This window comes from Gopherus flavomarginatus, chromosome 5 (assembly GCF_025201925.1).
Source record: "Gopherus flavomarginatus isolate rGopFla2 chromosome 5, rGopFla2.mat.asm, whole genome shotgun sequence".
Taxonomy (NCBI): Eukaryota; Metazoa; Chordata; order Testudines; family Testudinidae; genus Gopherus; species Gopherus flavomarginatus.
In genome coordinates this window covers 95,596,513-95,612,530 of record NC_066621.1, presented here as the reverse complement: position 1 = coordinate 95,612,530, position 16,018 = coordinate 95,596,513, and the positions used below count along the sequence as shown (strand labels likewise).

Sequence of the window (16,018 nt, the reverse complement as noted above, 5' to 3'; positions counted from 1 at the left end):
CAAAAAAGAATTCAGCAAGCAAACCTTTCTGTTTGAGGTGGCTGAAGGAGTATTAGAGTCCTAGCGATGGACTTGGTACACTTCATCTTCTCCAGTATCTCATCCATCTTGAAACTGAAGAAATCCTCCCTTCTCACATGGGAAATCTTCCATTCACGCTTGGGCCTCATTAAAAAGATCCATTGACTTGAGCAAACGTACAGCCTCTCAATTTGTATTTGGATGCTATATGCTCCTAAGTCATCAGCTCCTTTATAGAATTTTTGTTCTCAGTAATTGTTCAATAAGAGTGCCTCTGGTCTTCAGAGCTGAAAATTATTCTAATTCAGGAGCCTCAACCACACACCCTAATAGCTCTTGAAATTGTCTGAAATTATCAGATGTGGAGATGGCATTATCCTTCAAAGAAGGGGAGATGAATATAGCCATTTCTTGTTATTCAGGATTAAGTTGTTCCATATCTCCAACCCATTGTACTTCCTCAGACTCCAACAAGAGAGTCATTGCTACTGACCAACAGACAGAACCATGTCAGAAATGTCAGTAGCCCAAAGTAGCAGAAGCAGAGGAGATAGAGACGACATGCTGGCTTTTTTGGAAAATGCAAGTGAGTGAGGTGGTGTCCTAGGTTTTAAGCAGGGCCAGCTCCAGCTTTTTTGCTGCCCCAAGCGGCGAAGAAAGAAAAAAAAACCTGATTATTGAGCAGCTGCTGAAATGCCGCCAAAGAGGAAGACAGGGAGTTAAGGACCCGCCGCTGAAGTACCACCGAAGAGGAAGAGAAGTGCTGCCCCAATAACAGACAGACTGCCGCCTCTTTCTATTGGCCGCCCCAGGCACCTGCTTCCTTCGCTGGTGCCTGGAGCTGGCCCTGGTTTTAAAGTTCATCTTTAAATATCTACCAATGACTCCCAATGAGTTAGAAAAGAGTCTCAGCCTGTAATGCCACCAAAAACAGAAACAAATTACAGGATCCTGTTATTTTAAAGGTATATTAAACTCTGCACAGTATTTTTCTGCCTTAGTCCAGTGTACTGGGAATTAAACAATGTTCTTTAACTCACCAAAATTCTTTAGTACGACAATTTGGTGGGTTTCCCCATTTCCTCCTCCCATGGGTTTTCCAAGGGATAATGTTTCTACTTTCCCTTAAAGCCTTCCTCCCTAGCCTTCATGCACCCTCTATTTGTATCCCTGCTCCAATAATCCCATATTGAACCTCGTGCCCATTTTAAATATGGGGGTTTTATTATAATGTTTGAATTATATATTTTTGTAATTCCCTCCTGCTCTAACCCATTTCCATGGCATTTCTCCTCACCAAGGTCAACAAAACAAAATAACTTCAGAGTTTGAAAACAAAGACATTTTGGACATATGATGAGTCAAAATAATATTTAGCAAAAACTTTCAAAAAGTCAGTAACTGAAATTCTTAAATAGCATAGACCAGATTCCCAGGTCTGGCTGAGTTGCATTCAGGTCAGGATCTAGGCTCTATGACACCTTTCTGCTATCCCAGTCCTTGGGTTAACTAGAGGTGGGTTCTACCCATTTTAATTTACACAGTTCTGCTGATCAGGAATCTCCTGATTGAAGCATGGCCCAGTCATTTCCCCTCCTGCTCCAGGTCATGCCACAACTTCCTTTACACTGTAATAGGAAGCAACTGGTTTGCAGCTGGTAAAATGGCTTTATGACCCTCAGGAATTCCCAGCCCCAGGTGCCCTATAGGGAAGCTGTCTAGCTACTTTGCACTGCCTAAGCAGCACAAAGGAGCCAGAGAGCTGAGGACCTGGCACCATAACTTTAAAAGTCCTTTTCTGATTTTTACTAAACTTCCCATTACAATTCAAGGATTCAAGGACAATACATGGCATGAGATGTTTCAGTGAGATTGGTTTCTTTTGGGGGAAGTTAGGGGTGCTGAAAAATCAGGCTTATTATAAAAAGCCAGAATCAACCTTAACTATGGAGCAGCAACCACCACTCCATAACATATGTTGACTTTTATTATCATATTTTATTAGATTTTTAAAAATAATACAACTCAAAATTTTTGAAGGATTTTTTTTTACTATCTCATTATTTGTGAAATATATTGAGGAAAATCTATAAGGAAATCTAGTGAAGATCAGAATAAGAATCACTATACGGCAGTGAAGAGATGATGTAAACACAGAGGATATTTTGCTTAAAGAAAATGCAACTCAGTTTTATTAGTAGTCATCTTGTTAAATAGCAAGTATTTCTTGTTGCACTAACTGAAAGACACAAGTGATTGATTAGTGCAAATAAAAACTAATATGCATTTTCTTTGTTGATACTGTGTCATCATTACAGTATGCATTATACCATCAGAAAAGCCTGAAAATAGACAACATTTCATTAAATAACTACTTCAGTTATACTGCAGGGCACTACAATGAAAAACAACGGCAACACATGGGATATTATAAGAGAAACATGTATGTGTTTACTGCTTGCAACAGAAAATATAGTATTTCTCTCAATTTTCCTGAAAATACTACCATTGGTGGATGTATGTTTTTGAACTTACAGAATCTTAAGTATCTGTTTCATTTCAAAATTACAAGTCAGAAAAACAACCATAAAAACCAGTCACACAGAAAAAGACAAAAGCTTATGAAAATAAAAAACTACTTGCTCACCTTTCCAACAGCTGCAGCCACTCTGTTGGTCTCCCCTGCTCTTTGTTTTCATTGCAATGTCCAGCATTATGACTGAAGGAATAGAGTACAGCAGAACCTCGCTAATTTACTTTGCTAATCCACACACCTCAGAATTTGCACACACAAAAATAGCCATTTTACCCCATCTCAGCCAAGATTGAATTGTAAATGCTATTGAGAATCTTCCTATTATTCAACTTCATTACATATACAAAATATTCTAAATAATATTGACTACTACGTTATTCATTATTACCATAAACATTAAAACTAGTCAAACATATAAACTACATTTTATCATGTATTGTCATACATTGTGTTCACTTACTTCCCACTTTGCAAACATCAGGAATTCACAATGGACTCCCAATCAACAGTGAATTAGGGAGGCTCTACTGTACTTATTGCGATGTTCTTATTCAGATCCCTGTATCTATGATCCTTTCTAAATCATAGTCATTCCCCAATTCCTAATTCATATTTGAAAATTACTATATTTCTTATGGCCATATTGTCACTAAATGTAGCTGTATTCTGTTTCATTCTACCATTCCACCCAATTCTTTCCTCTCCAAACCACTGTATGTTTTCAATGTACTGTTTGAGTTTCTCCTCTATATTATTTTCTATAATTTATTTACTATGAAAAGTTTAGCTGTGTTGTAACATCCGTTATTCAGCAAGGATCTGCTTTTTGCCTAATTTTCCAGCTGAATAGATTGATTTACAAGGCATTCAAGTACTGCCCAAGAGCACACAATAAATCCATATCTTAGGCCAAAGAAAGAACCCATGATTCTTCCTGATTTCCTGTCCTTTGAACTTCCCACTAGATCATATGGCATCTCTGTTTGGGATGGAATGAACCAAATTTAGATACTGTATCAATTCAGTCTCCAGGAAAATTTTAGTATATTATCACAGCAAATCAATAATCATTTACAATAATTGTGGAAAAAAAATTCTTACCGGTCTGACATCCCCACATGAGTTTGTAAACTGTCGTGCCAAGCCAAAATCCAGCATGTAACACTTCCTACAAGTGCTAGGGAAACGTCCCATAGCAAAGTTTGACTAGAAAAAGAAACAAAAAAGTATACATTACTGATATATACATATTAATCCATGTCATTTTCCACTACTCTACATCTTCACTTCTGCCCATGTTCCATTCACTTCGGAGAAAAGAACACATTATATTGGCACTGTATATGCCAAAACAGGGATGCAGAATGCTCCCTCCTCTTTTCTGGCTGCCTAGAAAAAAATCTTTAAAGACAAATGGGTTGGAGGGAGAGAGTGTGCATTTGTGGAGGCAGTACAATCTGAAAACTTCAGTTAGACGCAGCGGTTCTCAAAGCCGGTCCGCCACTTGTTCAGGGAAAGCCCCTGGCAGGCAAGGCCGGTTTGTTTACCTGCCGCATCTGCAGGTTTGGCTGATTGCGGCTCCCACTGGCCACAGGTCGCCACTCCAGGCCAAAAGGGGCTGCGGGAAGTGGCGTGGACCGAGGGATGTGCTGGCCGCCCTTCCCGCAGCCCCCATTGCCTTGTAGCTACGATCGGTCGAACATGTGGACGCGGCAGGTAAACAAACCGGCCCTGCCCACCAGGGGGCTTTCCCTGAACAAGTGGCAGACTGACTTTGAGAACCACTGAGTTAGAGTTCATAGTTCTTGGATTTTGTCTACATAGCCTTTTTTCCTAAAATTTCTCAACACTGCACTGGTTCAGCTCCTCTGATGTCAGCAACATTTCTAATATAACAGTCTGCCTATCACTTGTGTTTTAACCATATGACATAGACTTGTTCAACAAGCCCTAAAAATTATCAATAGAAAAGAACAGGGCTAGCCCAAAGAGCTGAAACAAGAGTCTGTGCACTGAGTAAAACCCCTGTACAAGTGAGAGAACTCACCATATTGGAAATTTGGCACTGATGACTGTGGAAAAACTATTGTTGATTTCTGATTCTCTACTGCCTGGTACTTCATGTACCCAGTTTGAATTAAACCAATGAATCCAGTAGTAGCCCTGGTCTTTATAAACTTTGGCCAGGATATCATCCATCTTGGAGCAAAGCAGATGAAGTTCTACAAGAAAGAGACTGAACTCCTGTATCTCTGGAAAGAGATACAAGCCACAACGAATAATGCCAGAGGCAGAGCACAAGTTTATAGGTGTATCAGAGAAAGTTAGTATAAAAGAGTCGTCAGACAATTCTGACTCTTATAAGTTAGCTGCTTAAGTTGTCATAATTCACTGGCAAATGTTCTAGTGGCATAACTAATTACCAGAACCTAGTAATTTGCCACTCTTGTGAAAAGAGCCAAAGGAAAAAAGTGTTTATTTAGCTATTAAGCAGTCTAATATTCTATATTGTTTATTAGGTGCAGCAAGGTGGAAAATCCTTGGAATTCCAAATCTATCATTTCCTGGTCTCACTCCCAAAGAATTTAGAAGAGTCAATTAAAAAAAAACATTAAAAACCTACACAGGGAAGCATTTTAACCATAGATTGGACTGTTGCCAAGTGAGTCTGTAACATATCGGCAGAGTTTAAAACGATAGGAGGACCTAACTTCTAGTCTATGTCAGATTTAAGCTTGTTAACTGGTTGCAAGTCTCCTGAATGAAGAAAGAGGATTATTTAAAGCATCTGAGAGCTGCCAAATTGTCACTTGTAAGATTTTACATCATCCATCAGAAATGAACAGATGAAACAAAAATTTAATCTTCAGGAATGGCAGGACCTGTCAAGTTCACCTTCCCACTCAAATCTAGACAGAATCTGAGATACTCTCACTCTGGAAATGAACAAAAGCTTGATATTAATTTAGAAGAATTTATAAAAAGACTCTAATGTGAACTAACTTAAGTGGTTCTGTAAACAGAAGGAACCATTCACAGATGTTATAATGAAGATCCACATGGGCCATGGCCAACTTAGAAAGGCTTGCCATTGAGGGGTATGCTTACTACCTGTCTCCCTCCATGCAGGACAGATACAAACAGAGACAATTGGGGACATATACATTTCCTGATGATGAATTTAGACTGTAGACAAATGAAATTATTTATTTTTTGTACACCAAAGGATTGCACTGAGAAAGGCTTGCCATTGAGATCAGAGAAAATAAAATAGATAAGGAATACTACGTCAAAGAAGAGTACTTGGATAGTCTTTATAAATCAGACTTGGATGCTAGCAGAAATTCCACAGTAGAATTTTGCTTTGAGATGTGTCAAAGATAGCACCAAAAACTTGCATTGTAAGAACTGTACAGAGAGGGCATGGACACCTAAAATATCCATTTTACAAGATAACTAAGATTTCATAACTTTGTTCTTTTCTTTTTCTGTGTCTTGTCAGATCACTCATCCGCAGGTGCACATATAGTATCAAGGCTTTTGAAGTAAGGCTAAGATTGGAAGACTTAGCATGAAGGCACTTACCAGGAACTACACATTTGTTTCTGGCTTCCCATGAGAAGCAAGCAAAGAATATGGCCCATCGCTTTTTACAATGCTTAAAACTATTTTTTTTTTTATTATTTCAAAGCCAACCACTTTGAAACAAGCTTTTAGGCCTATAAGTTCTGTGTCAGGAAAAACACAAACACAAAGCCCAAATGATAAATTTAACTATCAGTTTTCTAAAAACCATAAAAAGCATTTCTGCTGAATAAAGCTGAAAAAACTAAAAATATTAGAAACATATAGCAGTTTCAGGTCCAATGGGTAGATGAAAAAAATAAAAATAAAACAGGAGCAGAAATGTATGTGTTCAGCAGTATTCCATTTATGCAGAGAGAGTTTCAATGCCCTCTCGTTCATGTCTACAGGTCTGTATCCACCACTGGACTTACTGCTTCTGGAACGCTGAAGGTCTAAGCTTTGGGCATTTTTCTCCATTAATAATGTGTACTTTTATCTGTAGGTAAAGAATACTCCAAGTCAAAAGTCTACCTTATCCCTAGCAAGTGGGGATGTGTTCTGGTGTTATGTAGCACCTCTCTTAGAAGGAAGGAATAGTTCTAATATAAATTTGTGGTTCTCCCTATTGCTCCTGCTCCTGTCCTGGGTCAATATTTAAGTTCTCAATCACTCCTCAACTCCAATGGCTTCATCCAAATTCTTCTCCCTACAGCTACCAGGCTGCCTCCATCCATCCCTTGCCCTCCCATCACACACACATCACCTTCCGTTTCCCAGCTACCTCACAGTCTCCGCACCTTTCAAGTTTGATGCTCCACCTATCTCCCTCTCAAAGTATTTCACTCAATCCTACCTGACTCTGGCTCCACTCACCACCCAAAACAAGTCACGGGAGACATACCATTTTTTTAAAATATAATGCAAGAATGAAGGATAAAAATGAAAATTTCTTAATTCAAAGTGTCTTCAAAGAGGACTTATATCACACCATCCTGCGAACTGGGCATTATAATTAGGGCATGAAATTCAGTGAATACTGTCAGATAACATTAAGTTAGAAGATGAAAATAATGGTGACAAAAAATAGAAGACCTTTGCATGTATGGAATTCAATTGTACATGGTCACAGTAGAGTCTGATATTTTTAAATGTACAGCAATATATAGTATGCATGTAGCAAATGCAGTGATAATCTCAGAGGAAACCAGAAAAGTCAAATACCAAAAATAAGACCTACTTCACAGCAGAAAAGTATACTATGTGATACTAACCAATAGATGAAAGAAAAATAATTCAGGTTCTCACTAAGTGCATGATCAAAAAATACACTACAATTTATTGGGCAAGGCAGTAATTCTTATTAGTTATTACACTATACATTCAAAAGATAGTTCAATTTATTGTTGTTTATTAAAGGCTAACAATGCATTCATTGCTGTACAATGCAAAAACGTGAAGAAAGTCTCTGCATGAAGGAGCTTACAATTTTTGACATTCATAGAAAAGAGGCCACAGTGTAATACCAAAAGAAGAGCACAAAAGAAGAGGGGCAAGGGAATTTTTTGTATTTTTTTAAAAAAAATCCCATCTCTTCCTCTCAGTAAGGTAGCAGTGGGAATGGGGCTTATTGTGGCAAAGTGTTCATAGGCTTCATGGAATAAGTGGGTCATTAGGTTAAATGTGAGAGCCTGGTGAAGTCCCATGTTGTCTCTTATGCATAGAAGAGCCACAAACATGGGAGTGCAAGAAGGGAATAAATGAGGGCAGCAGAATGGACATCACTGACAGCTGTGAAAGGGGAGAGGATGGACACAATAAGAAATTAGATTTGATATACAGACTGAACCTTAGTCATGTAGGACTTTGAAAGGAAGGATCAGGTGAACAAAGGGCAAGAAGCTGGAGGTTTCAAATAGAGGAAAGATGTGTTCAGAGCAACTGGCAAGGAAAAGAACTTGTTACATTTTGACAAAATTAGTCAGTGATGTAGTTATCAGGGACTCCAAAGAGAAGAAGGATGCATTAATTAAAATAGAAGTGGCCAGGGTATGGACAAGTGTTTTGACTTTCAGACAAGAGAGGAAGAGTTAGATTTTCTGTACGTTGTGGAGGAAGCAGGAACACTGTTTAGTGACCCCTTGCATGTGTGGGGAGGAGAAGGAGGAGTTAAAGATAACTTAGGGGTTGTGAATCTGTGTGACAGGGAGGAGGATAATAGTATTTTCTTCAGCAGTGTAAAACAGACGAGACATAGAAGGAACCATAAAGAGCTCATTTCTAGCCATGTTTAAAAAAATATATGAAATGCACTAAATAGCAAGGATAATACAGTCATAGGTTATAATCTTACAAAGGAAAAAGGCATGTTTAAAATCAATTATATGCTGAACGTAATACTAAATGCCTGCAATTTAACCTTAGTTCATTGTTTAAAAAAAAAAAATTAACACACACTTGCTGTTCACCTTAAAATACAGGCAATCTGTAGTTTTTATACTTCTCTAAAGAAAATATATACTTTGTAATTTAGAGAAATTTAACAACAAACCGTAGGAGTAATAAATGAACAGATGGTCAGAGATAAGCAAGACTAGAGTGTTGTCTAAAAAAAACGTCATCAAAGAATATTCACAATGGCTAATGCAAAATCACTTCAATAGAGATAACAGAAAAAAACAAATGAAAACACTTTGTAAATTAAAACAACCTATAAGTTATACCCACACTATACAATCTATAATAAGCTATTAATTTATTTAAGTAAAGCATAGCTTATTATTCATCATTTTATGTTAGTCAACTGCCAGCTTGCAAGTGATGTAAAGGCAGTACTGTAGCTATCTTTTTTTGTGGTTGGAACAAAATGGTATTTACATGGTATTTAAAATACTTTAAAAAACATAATCAGGCAAATATTTAATTTTAAAGGCACTGAGATCTTCAGGAGTTAGTCTTCCCTGTTAGAGCTGACCATGTCTTAAATATCCTGCTTGTTTAATACTGTATCTTCTATTTAAATTTGTGCATACTTTTTGAAATTGAAAACTCAGTGTCTTTGTTGGTGAATAAGACTTCCAAACAAAAACAAGCATAATATTACAGAATAATCAATTATCAGAACACCATAATAACTGCTGAGGAATTCCTTTAGAATTATGTACAGTATGTTGCTTTTCCCAAATAAAATTTCTGTACCTACACTATACTCAAGCAACCAAAAGCTTTCTATTTTTAGTGGGTTTTATCCAAAGCTTGGGCTTTGACAACGTAGCATATCATGCATGCGACAACAGTTTTCTTCCATATGCAGAGATGGTTTGTTTTTCTTTGTTATTCATACATTAGATTCCATACCACAACTTAAATTAAATTAATTCAATATTATGAAATTACTATTAAAACTCTTACAAATATTTCCTATGGTTAAAGTTTACTCCCTTTGATTTCTTACATTAAGAGTCTGCTTCTATAGTCCAAATAATCTCTAATCATATTTTATTCTGCGGTGGGAGTTACTGCTATATAAGGTCTCTATAACTGACAGATGAAAATGCTAATTCAAGATGACTTGGAGGACGACCGCCATTTATACCAGTTGCAGTCTGGCACAAATTAAATAAATTTTTCAATGCCATCTTGAAAGATTCATATCTAATTCTCTTCCCCTTCTAACTTTTTCAAATTAACATCTAATACATTGCCCTTTCTTCTTAATACTGTCAGCTAAGGCCAACATATTCATTACTGGTTTTGGTTTAAGAAGGAATTTACTGGTTTAATGTCTCTGTGCAGGAATCCCACAGAGTGAATGCTCTCAATGGACTCAAGAATCTGCCTTCCCAGGCGCAGGGTGGTACTCATGGTGAAGGTCCCTCGAGACTGGCTCCGACGCAGATCTGCCAAATTCCGACCCTAATCAAAACATAAGAACATTTTCAGGAGCAGTCCCAATAACAGTATTCACAGATAACGTTAATAAATTATTTACTTATCTTATCTTAAACTGAGTCAAGATGAGTGAGGTAATATCTTATATTGGACCAACTTTTGCTGGTGAGAGAGACAAGGTGTCGAGCTTACATCTCTCACACCAACAGAAATTGGTCCAATAAAAGATACTACCTCACCCACATTGTTTCTCCAATATCCTGGGACCAATATAGCTACAACACTGGATGGTTTTCTTAAACTGCTCACAATGGATGTCTTAAGAAATGCATCTTAGAACTCGCCCCTCATCCATTGTACTCTTTGAGGACACCACATCTTATAGATGAATAGTTTCCAAGTCCAGAAGGAACCATTATGATCATGTAATTTGAGATCCTGTATAACACATGCCACAGAACTTCCCCAAAATAATTCTAGAGCATATCTTTTAGAAAAGCATCCAATCTTGATTTAAAAATGGAGAAGGTGTTCTAAATTTATATGCAAAATTCTCTATATATTTCAGACATTAAATTTAGAAGATGTTTTTGAAAATGTGACTCACTGTTTCTGATTTCAGATAACCTGAAGCACACCAACTTGGATCTAGCAGAAAAGTGATTTTGGCATATTTGTCAGTTAGGATTAGAGCTGGACAACATTTATGGGGAGAAATTTCAGTTTCGGTCCACCTAAAACTATTTGTAAATTTACATTTGAGTTCGCAGAATAGTTTTGACCAAACCAAAAAATTTTGGAAATGTCCAAACAATACGTTTCATGTTGACCCAACTCAACATTTTCCATTTTAGATTTTGGGCATTTTGATAAAAACAAAGGAGGACTAGATTCAAAAGCGGCTGGAGGGGGAAATGAGGAGGTGGTCTCCTCATATCTTTTAGCCCAGTGGTTAAGGCACTCACCTGGCATGTGGGAAATGCAAGTTCAGTTCCTCTCTCTTTCTGATGTGAAGTACAAATTTGAACTCGTCTCTCCCACATTTCAGGGGAGTGCCCTATCCATTTAGCTATGTGATGTTCTAGAGAGAGAGAGAGAGTCTGTGAATTTGCCACTATGAATTAAAATGGATAGTCTTGAAGCCAGGGAAAGAGGGTGAGAATGACTCTAGTCTGGTAGTTAGAGCACTGACATAGGATATGTGAGACACAAGTTCAAGTCTGTGCTCCAATGATTATTTAATTATTTATAAGTTTTGGAACAGCTTCAACAGGAGAGACTGTGAAGAACCCAACTGGAATATTCCATAGCCACATAGCTAAGGTACTCTACTGCACTGTGATAGACCCAAGTTCGAATCCCTTCTCCATTTCAGAGAGGGTGGAATTGAACGTGGCCCTTTCAGGTCTCAGGTAAGTGCCCTAACATTGGGTGAACAGTCATGAGGAAAGTGGAACCACCTCCTTTCCCTGCCATCTTGTGGAACTAGTTTTCCTTAGCTTTTTCAAATTCACCAAAATAGAAATGATAAAATCAGAGTCAGAACAAAACACATTTTGTTTCAACTCATCTCAAAGTTTAACTTTTCAATTTGCTAAAAATTTTGAAAGACTTTTTCGATTCAACCTGAAACAAGAGGTTTTACTATTTTTTTGTATTTCCAACAAAGCAGCTCTAGTTATAATAGAGTCTTTTATCTGCAACCTTCTGAGTACCTGGCAGCCACAGAGAATAAAAACACAATACAAGTTTTTAAAGAAATCCTTACATGCCGTTCTTTTTGAATATCCAAGTAGCAGAATGACTAGCAATGTATATCAGAGCCTACTGCTTTTTCAGGTTCTTTTAACTATCAGCACATTTTTCTCCAAAGAAAAGTCCCATCATTTTAAGTTTCAGAGTGGTAGCCATGTTAGTCGGTATCAGCAAAAAGAATAAGGAGCACTTGTGGCACCTTCTAGACTAACAAATTTATTTGGGCATAAGCTTTCGTGGGCTAAAACCCACTTCATCAGAAGCATGCAGTGGAAAATACAGTAGGAAGATATATATAGGGAGAGAACAAGAAAAAATGGCTGTTGCCATACCAACTCTAAGGAGACTAATCAATTAAGGTGGGCTATTATCAGTAGGAGAAAAAAAAGTCTGTAGTGATAATCAGGATGGCCCATTTCAAATAGTTGACAAGAAGGTACGATTAACAGTAGGGGAAAAATTAGCATGGAGAAATAGATTTTAGTTTGTGTAATGACCCACTGTAGAGGTGTGGGACTCACCCCTGCAGTGCCTCACGCTGGCATGCCTGGGAATTAGCTTTGTCCTCTGCAGGGCGCCCTCTGCCAGTGGTGTCCTGTCCGTTGTCTGCTCCTGTTCTAGTGGCCGGCTGCAGCCTCAAAGTCTAGCCCCTTTGTCACAGGGGCCAGCCACAGCCTGTATCAGGCCACACTCTTCCTCAGCCAGGTATAGTGCAAGGGGAAGGGGGGGACTCAGGCCCCCTCACTACTCTGGGTCCCAACCCAAGGACCCTCTAGCAGCAGCCTCCCTGCGCTCTCTCCTCCCTTATCAGACTTGTCCCTGGGCCACTTCCCCTTCAGCCCTGTGCACCTGCTCAGCCCTTTGTAGCCAGGTCTGAAGCCTGGGGTTTTCCTTGGCTGGAACTCCCCAGCTCCTTCTGCCCTTCCCCAGCACTGCTCTGTCCAAGGTGCTACCTTCAGCCCTGGAGCCAGTCCTCCTCCCTTGGCAGTCAGGGAGAAACTCCCCTTCCTCCTGCTAGGCAGCCTTTATATAGGGCAGGGGTAGGCAACCTATCGCACCTGTGCCAAACGTGGCACACAAGCTGATTTTCAGTGGCACTCACACTGCCCGGGTCCTGGCCACTGGTCTGGGGAGATCCGCATTTTAATTTAATTTTAAATGAAGCTTCTTAAACATTTTAAAAACCTTAATTACGTTACATACAACAATAGTTTAGTTATATATTATAGACTTATAGAAAGAGACCTTCTAAAAACATTAAAATGTATTACTGGCACACGAAACCTTAAATTAGAGTGAATAAATGAAGACTCAGCACACCACTTCTGAAAGGTTGCTGACCCCGATATAGGGCCTAACCCGGCCCTGATAGGAGCCAATCAGGGCAAGGCAGAGGCAACCAAACAGGCCTCTGCTGATTGCAAAAGCTGGCAGCCAGAGTCAAAGGCCTGTTCCAGCCTTTTTCTCAGGAGGTGGGGCACCACCCCATCACACCCATCCATTCCCAGTCTTTATTCAAGCCTAATTTAATGGTGTCCAGATTGCAAATTAATTCCAGTTCTGCAGTTTCTCATTGGAGTCTGTTTCTGAAGTTTTTTTTGTTGAAGAATTGTGACTTTTAGGTCTGTAATTGAGTGTACAGGGAGGCTGAAGTGTTCTCCGACTGGTTTTTGAATGTTATAATTCTTGACGTCTGATTTGTGTCCATTTATTCTTTTGCATAGAGACTGTCCAGTTTGGCCAACGTACATGGTAGAGGGGCATTGCTGGCACATGATGGAGTATATCATATTGGTAGATGTGCAGGTGAACAAGCCCCTGATGGTTTGGTTGATGTGATTAGGTCCTATGATGCTGTCTCTTGAATAGATACGTGAACAAAGTTGGCAACAGGCTTTGTTGCAAGGATAGGTTCCTAGGTTAGTGTTTTTGTTGTGTGGTGTGGGTTGCTGGTGAGTATTTGCTTCAGGTCGGGGGGCTGTCTGTAAGCGAAGACTGGCCTGTCTCTCAAGATCTGTGAGAGTGAGGGATCGTCCTTCAGGATAGGTTGTAGATCCTTGATGATGCACTGGAGAGGTTTTAGTTGGGAGCTGAAGGTGACGGCTAGTGGCATTCTGTTACTTTCTTTGTTGGGCCTGTCCTGGAGTAGATGACTTCTGGGTATTCTTCTGGCACTTTCAATCTCTTTCTTCACTTCAGCAGGTGGTATTGTAGTTTTAAGAATGATTGATAAAGATCTTGTAGGTGTTTGTCTCTGTCTGAGGGATTGGAGCAAATGCAGTTGTATCTTAGAGCTTGGCTGTAGACAATGGATCATGTGATGTGGTCTGGATGAAAGCTGGGGGCATGTAGGTAAGTATAGCGGTCAGTAGGTTTCCGGTATAGGGTGGTGTTTATGTGATCATCACTTATTAGCACTGTAGTGTCCAGGAAGCAGGTCTCTTGTGTGGACTGCTCTAGGCTCAGGTTGACGCTGGGATGGAAATTGTTGAAATCATGGTGGAGTACCTCAAGGGCTTCTTTTCCATGGGTCCAGATGATGAAGATGTCATCAATGTAGCACAAGCAGAGCAGAGGCATTAGGGGACGAGAGCTGAGGAAGAGTTGTTCTAAGTCAGCCATAAAAATGTTGGCATACCGCGGGGCCATGCGGGTACCCATAGCAGTGCTGCTGATTTGAAGGTATACGTTGTCCCCAAATGTGACATAGTTGTGAGGACAAAGTCACAAAGTTTAGCCACTAGGTTTGCCATAACATTATCAGGAATACTGTTGTAGTTCATCTTTGTGTGGAATGTTGGTGTAGAGGGCTTCTACATCCATAGTGGCCAGGATGGTGTTTTCTGAAAGATCACCAATGGATTGTAGTTTCCTCAGGAAGTCAGTGGTGTCTCGAAGATAGCTAGAAGTGCTGGTAGCATAGGGCCTGAGGAGAGAGCCTACATAGCCAGACAATCCTGCGGTTAGGGTGCCAATGCCTGAGATTATGAGGCGTCCAGGATTTCCAGGTTTATGGATCTTGGGTAGCAGACAGAATACCCCTGGTTGGAGTTCTAGCGGTGCGTCTGTGCAGATTTGTTCCTGTGCTTTTTCAGGGAGTTTCTTGACCAGATGGTGTAGTTTCTTTTGGTAACCCTCAGTGGGATCAGAGGGTAATGACCTGTAGAATGTGGAGTTAGAGAGATGCCAAGCAGCCTCTCGTACATATTTCAACTTATTCATAATGACGACAACACCTCCTTTGTCAGCCTTATTATGATGTAAGAGTTGTTCCCGAAGCTGTGGATGGCGTTGTGTTCTGCATTGCTGAGGTTATGGGGCAAGTGATGCTGACTGGGAATGGACGCGTCATTACACAAACTAAAAACTATTTCCCCATGTTAATTTTCCCCTATTGTTACTCATACCTTCTTGTCAACTGTTGGAAATGGGCCATCCTGATTATCACTGCAGAAGATTTTTTTTTCCTGCTGCTCTCCTGCTGATAATAGCCCACCTTCATTGATTAGTCTCAGAGTTGGTATAGCAACTGCCATTTTTTCATGTTCTCTGCATATTTATTATTATCTATATCTATATCTATATAATCTTCCTACTGTATTTTCCACTGCATGCATCTGATGAAGTGGGTTTTAGCCCAAAAAAGCTTATGCTCAAATAAATTTGTTGGTCTCTAAGGTGCCACAAGTACTCCTCGTTCTTTTTATCATTTTGAATGTTAATCTCCATTTTAACCCCTTTCAACAGGAAAGAAAGGTTAGTCACCTTTTGTAACTGTTGTCCTTTGACATGCACTGCACATGACCATTGCATTAGGTGTGAGAGCATCTCGAGCACCAGCGCTGAAGAGTTTTCATAAACGATACCCTGAAGGGTGGTCACACCCATGCTCTGGGCTCCTCACAGTCGAAGCAAGAAGGCATAAAGGGAGTAGCCACATTTCCCGTTCCTTCACACCAGACCCTTAGATGAACAACTGATGCATTGAGGAAGGAGGGAGGGTCATGTAATGAACACATGTAACACATCCCAAAGAATAACAGTTATGAAAAAGGTTAGTAACCGTTCTTTCTTCTTTGAGTGACTGTATATGTACATTATACTAGGTGACTCCCAATCTCCTATGGAGATGGGGCTAGGAGTCTCACTGGAAGAGAAACTACAAAAGTACTTTCCTATATTAGCATCTTCCCTTGATGCAGTAGCAATCACTCAATGTCTAGCAAAGTTGTGGATTGAACTGCATTGCTG

General features: G+C 39.5%; 1 protein-coding gene across 5 annotated transcripts in view; it reads right to left on the bottom strand.

Annotated features, from left to right (window-relative positions):
• The window catches only part of TTBK2 (tau tubulin kinase 2), a 202,933-nt gene that overhangs the window by 92,406 nt on the left and 94,509 nt on the right, over window positions 1-16,018 (bottom strand). For all 5 annotated transcript variants that reach the window (XM_050956637.1, XM_050956635.1, XM_050956639.1 and 2 more), the window contains 2 exons: window positions 9,896-10,036; window positions 3,659-3,763 (listed from right to left, as the gene is read on the bottom strand). In XM_050956637.1, coding sequence (XP_050812594.1) covers window positions 3,659-3,763; window positions 9,896-10,036 — 246 coding nt within the window. The remainder of the gene's footprint in view (window positions 1-3,658; window positions 3,764-9,895; window positions 10,037-16,018) is intronic.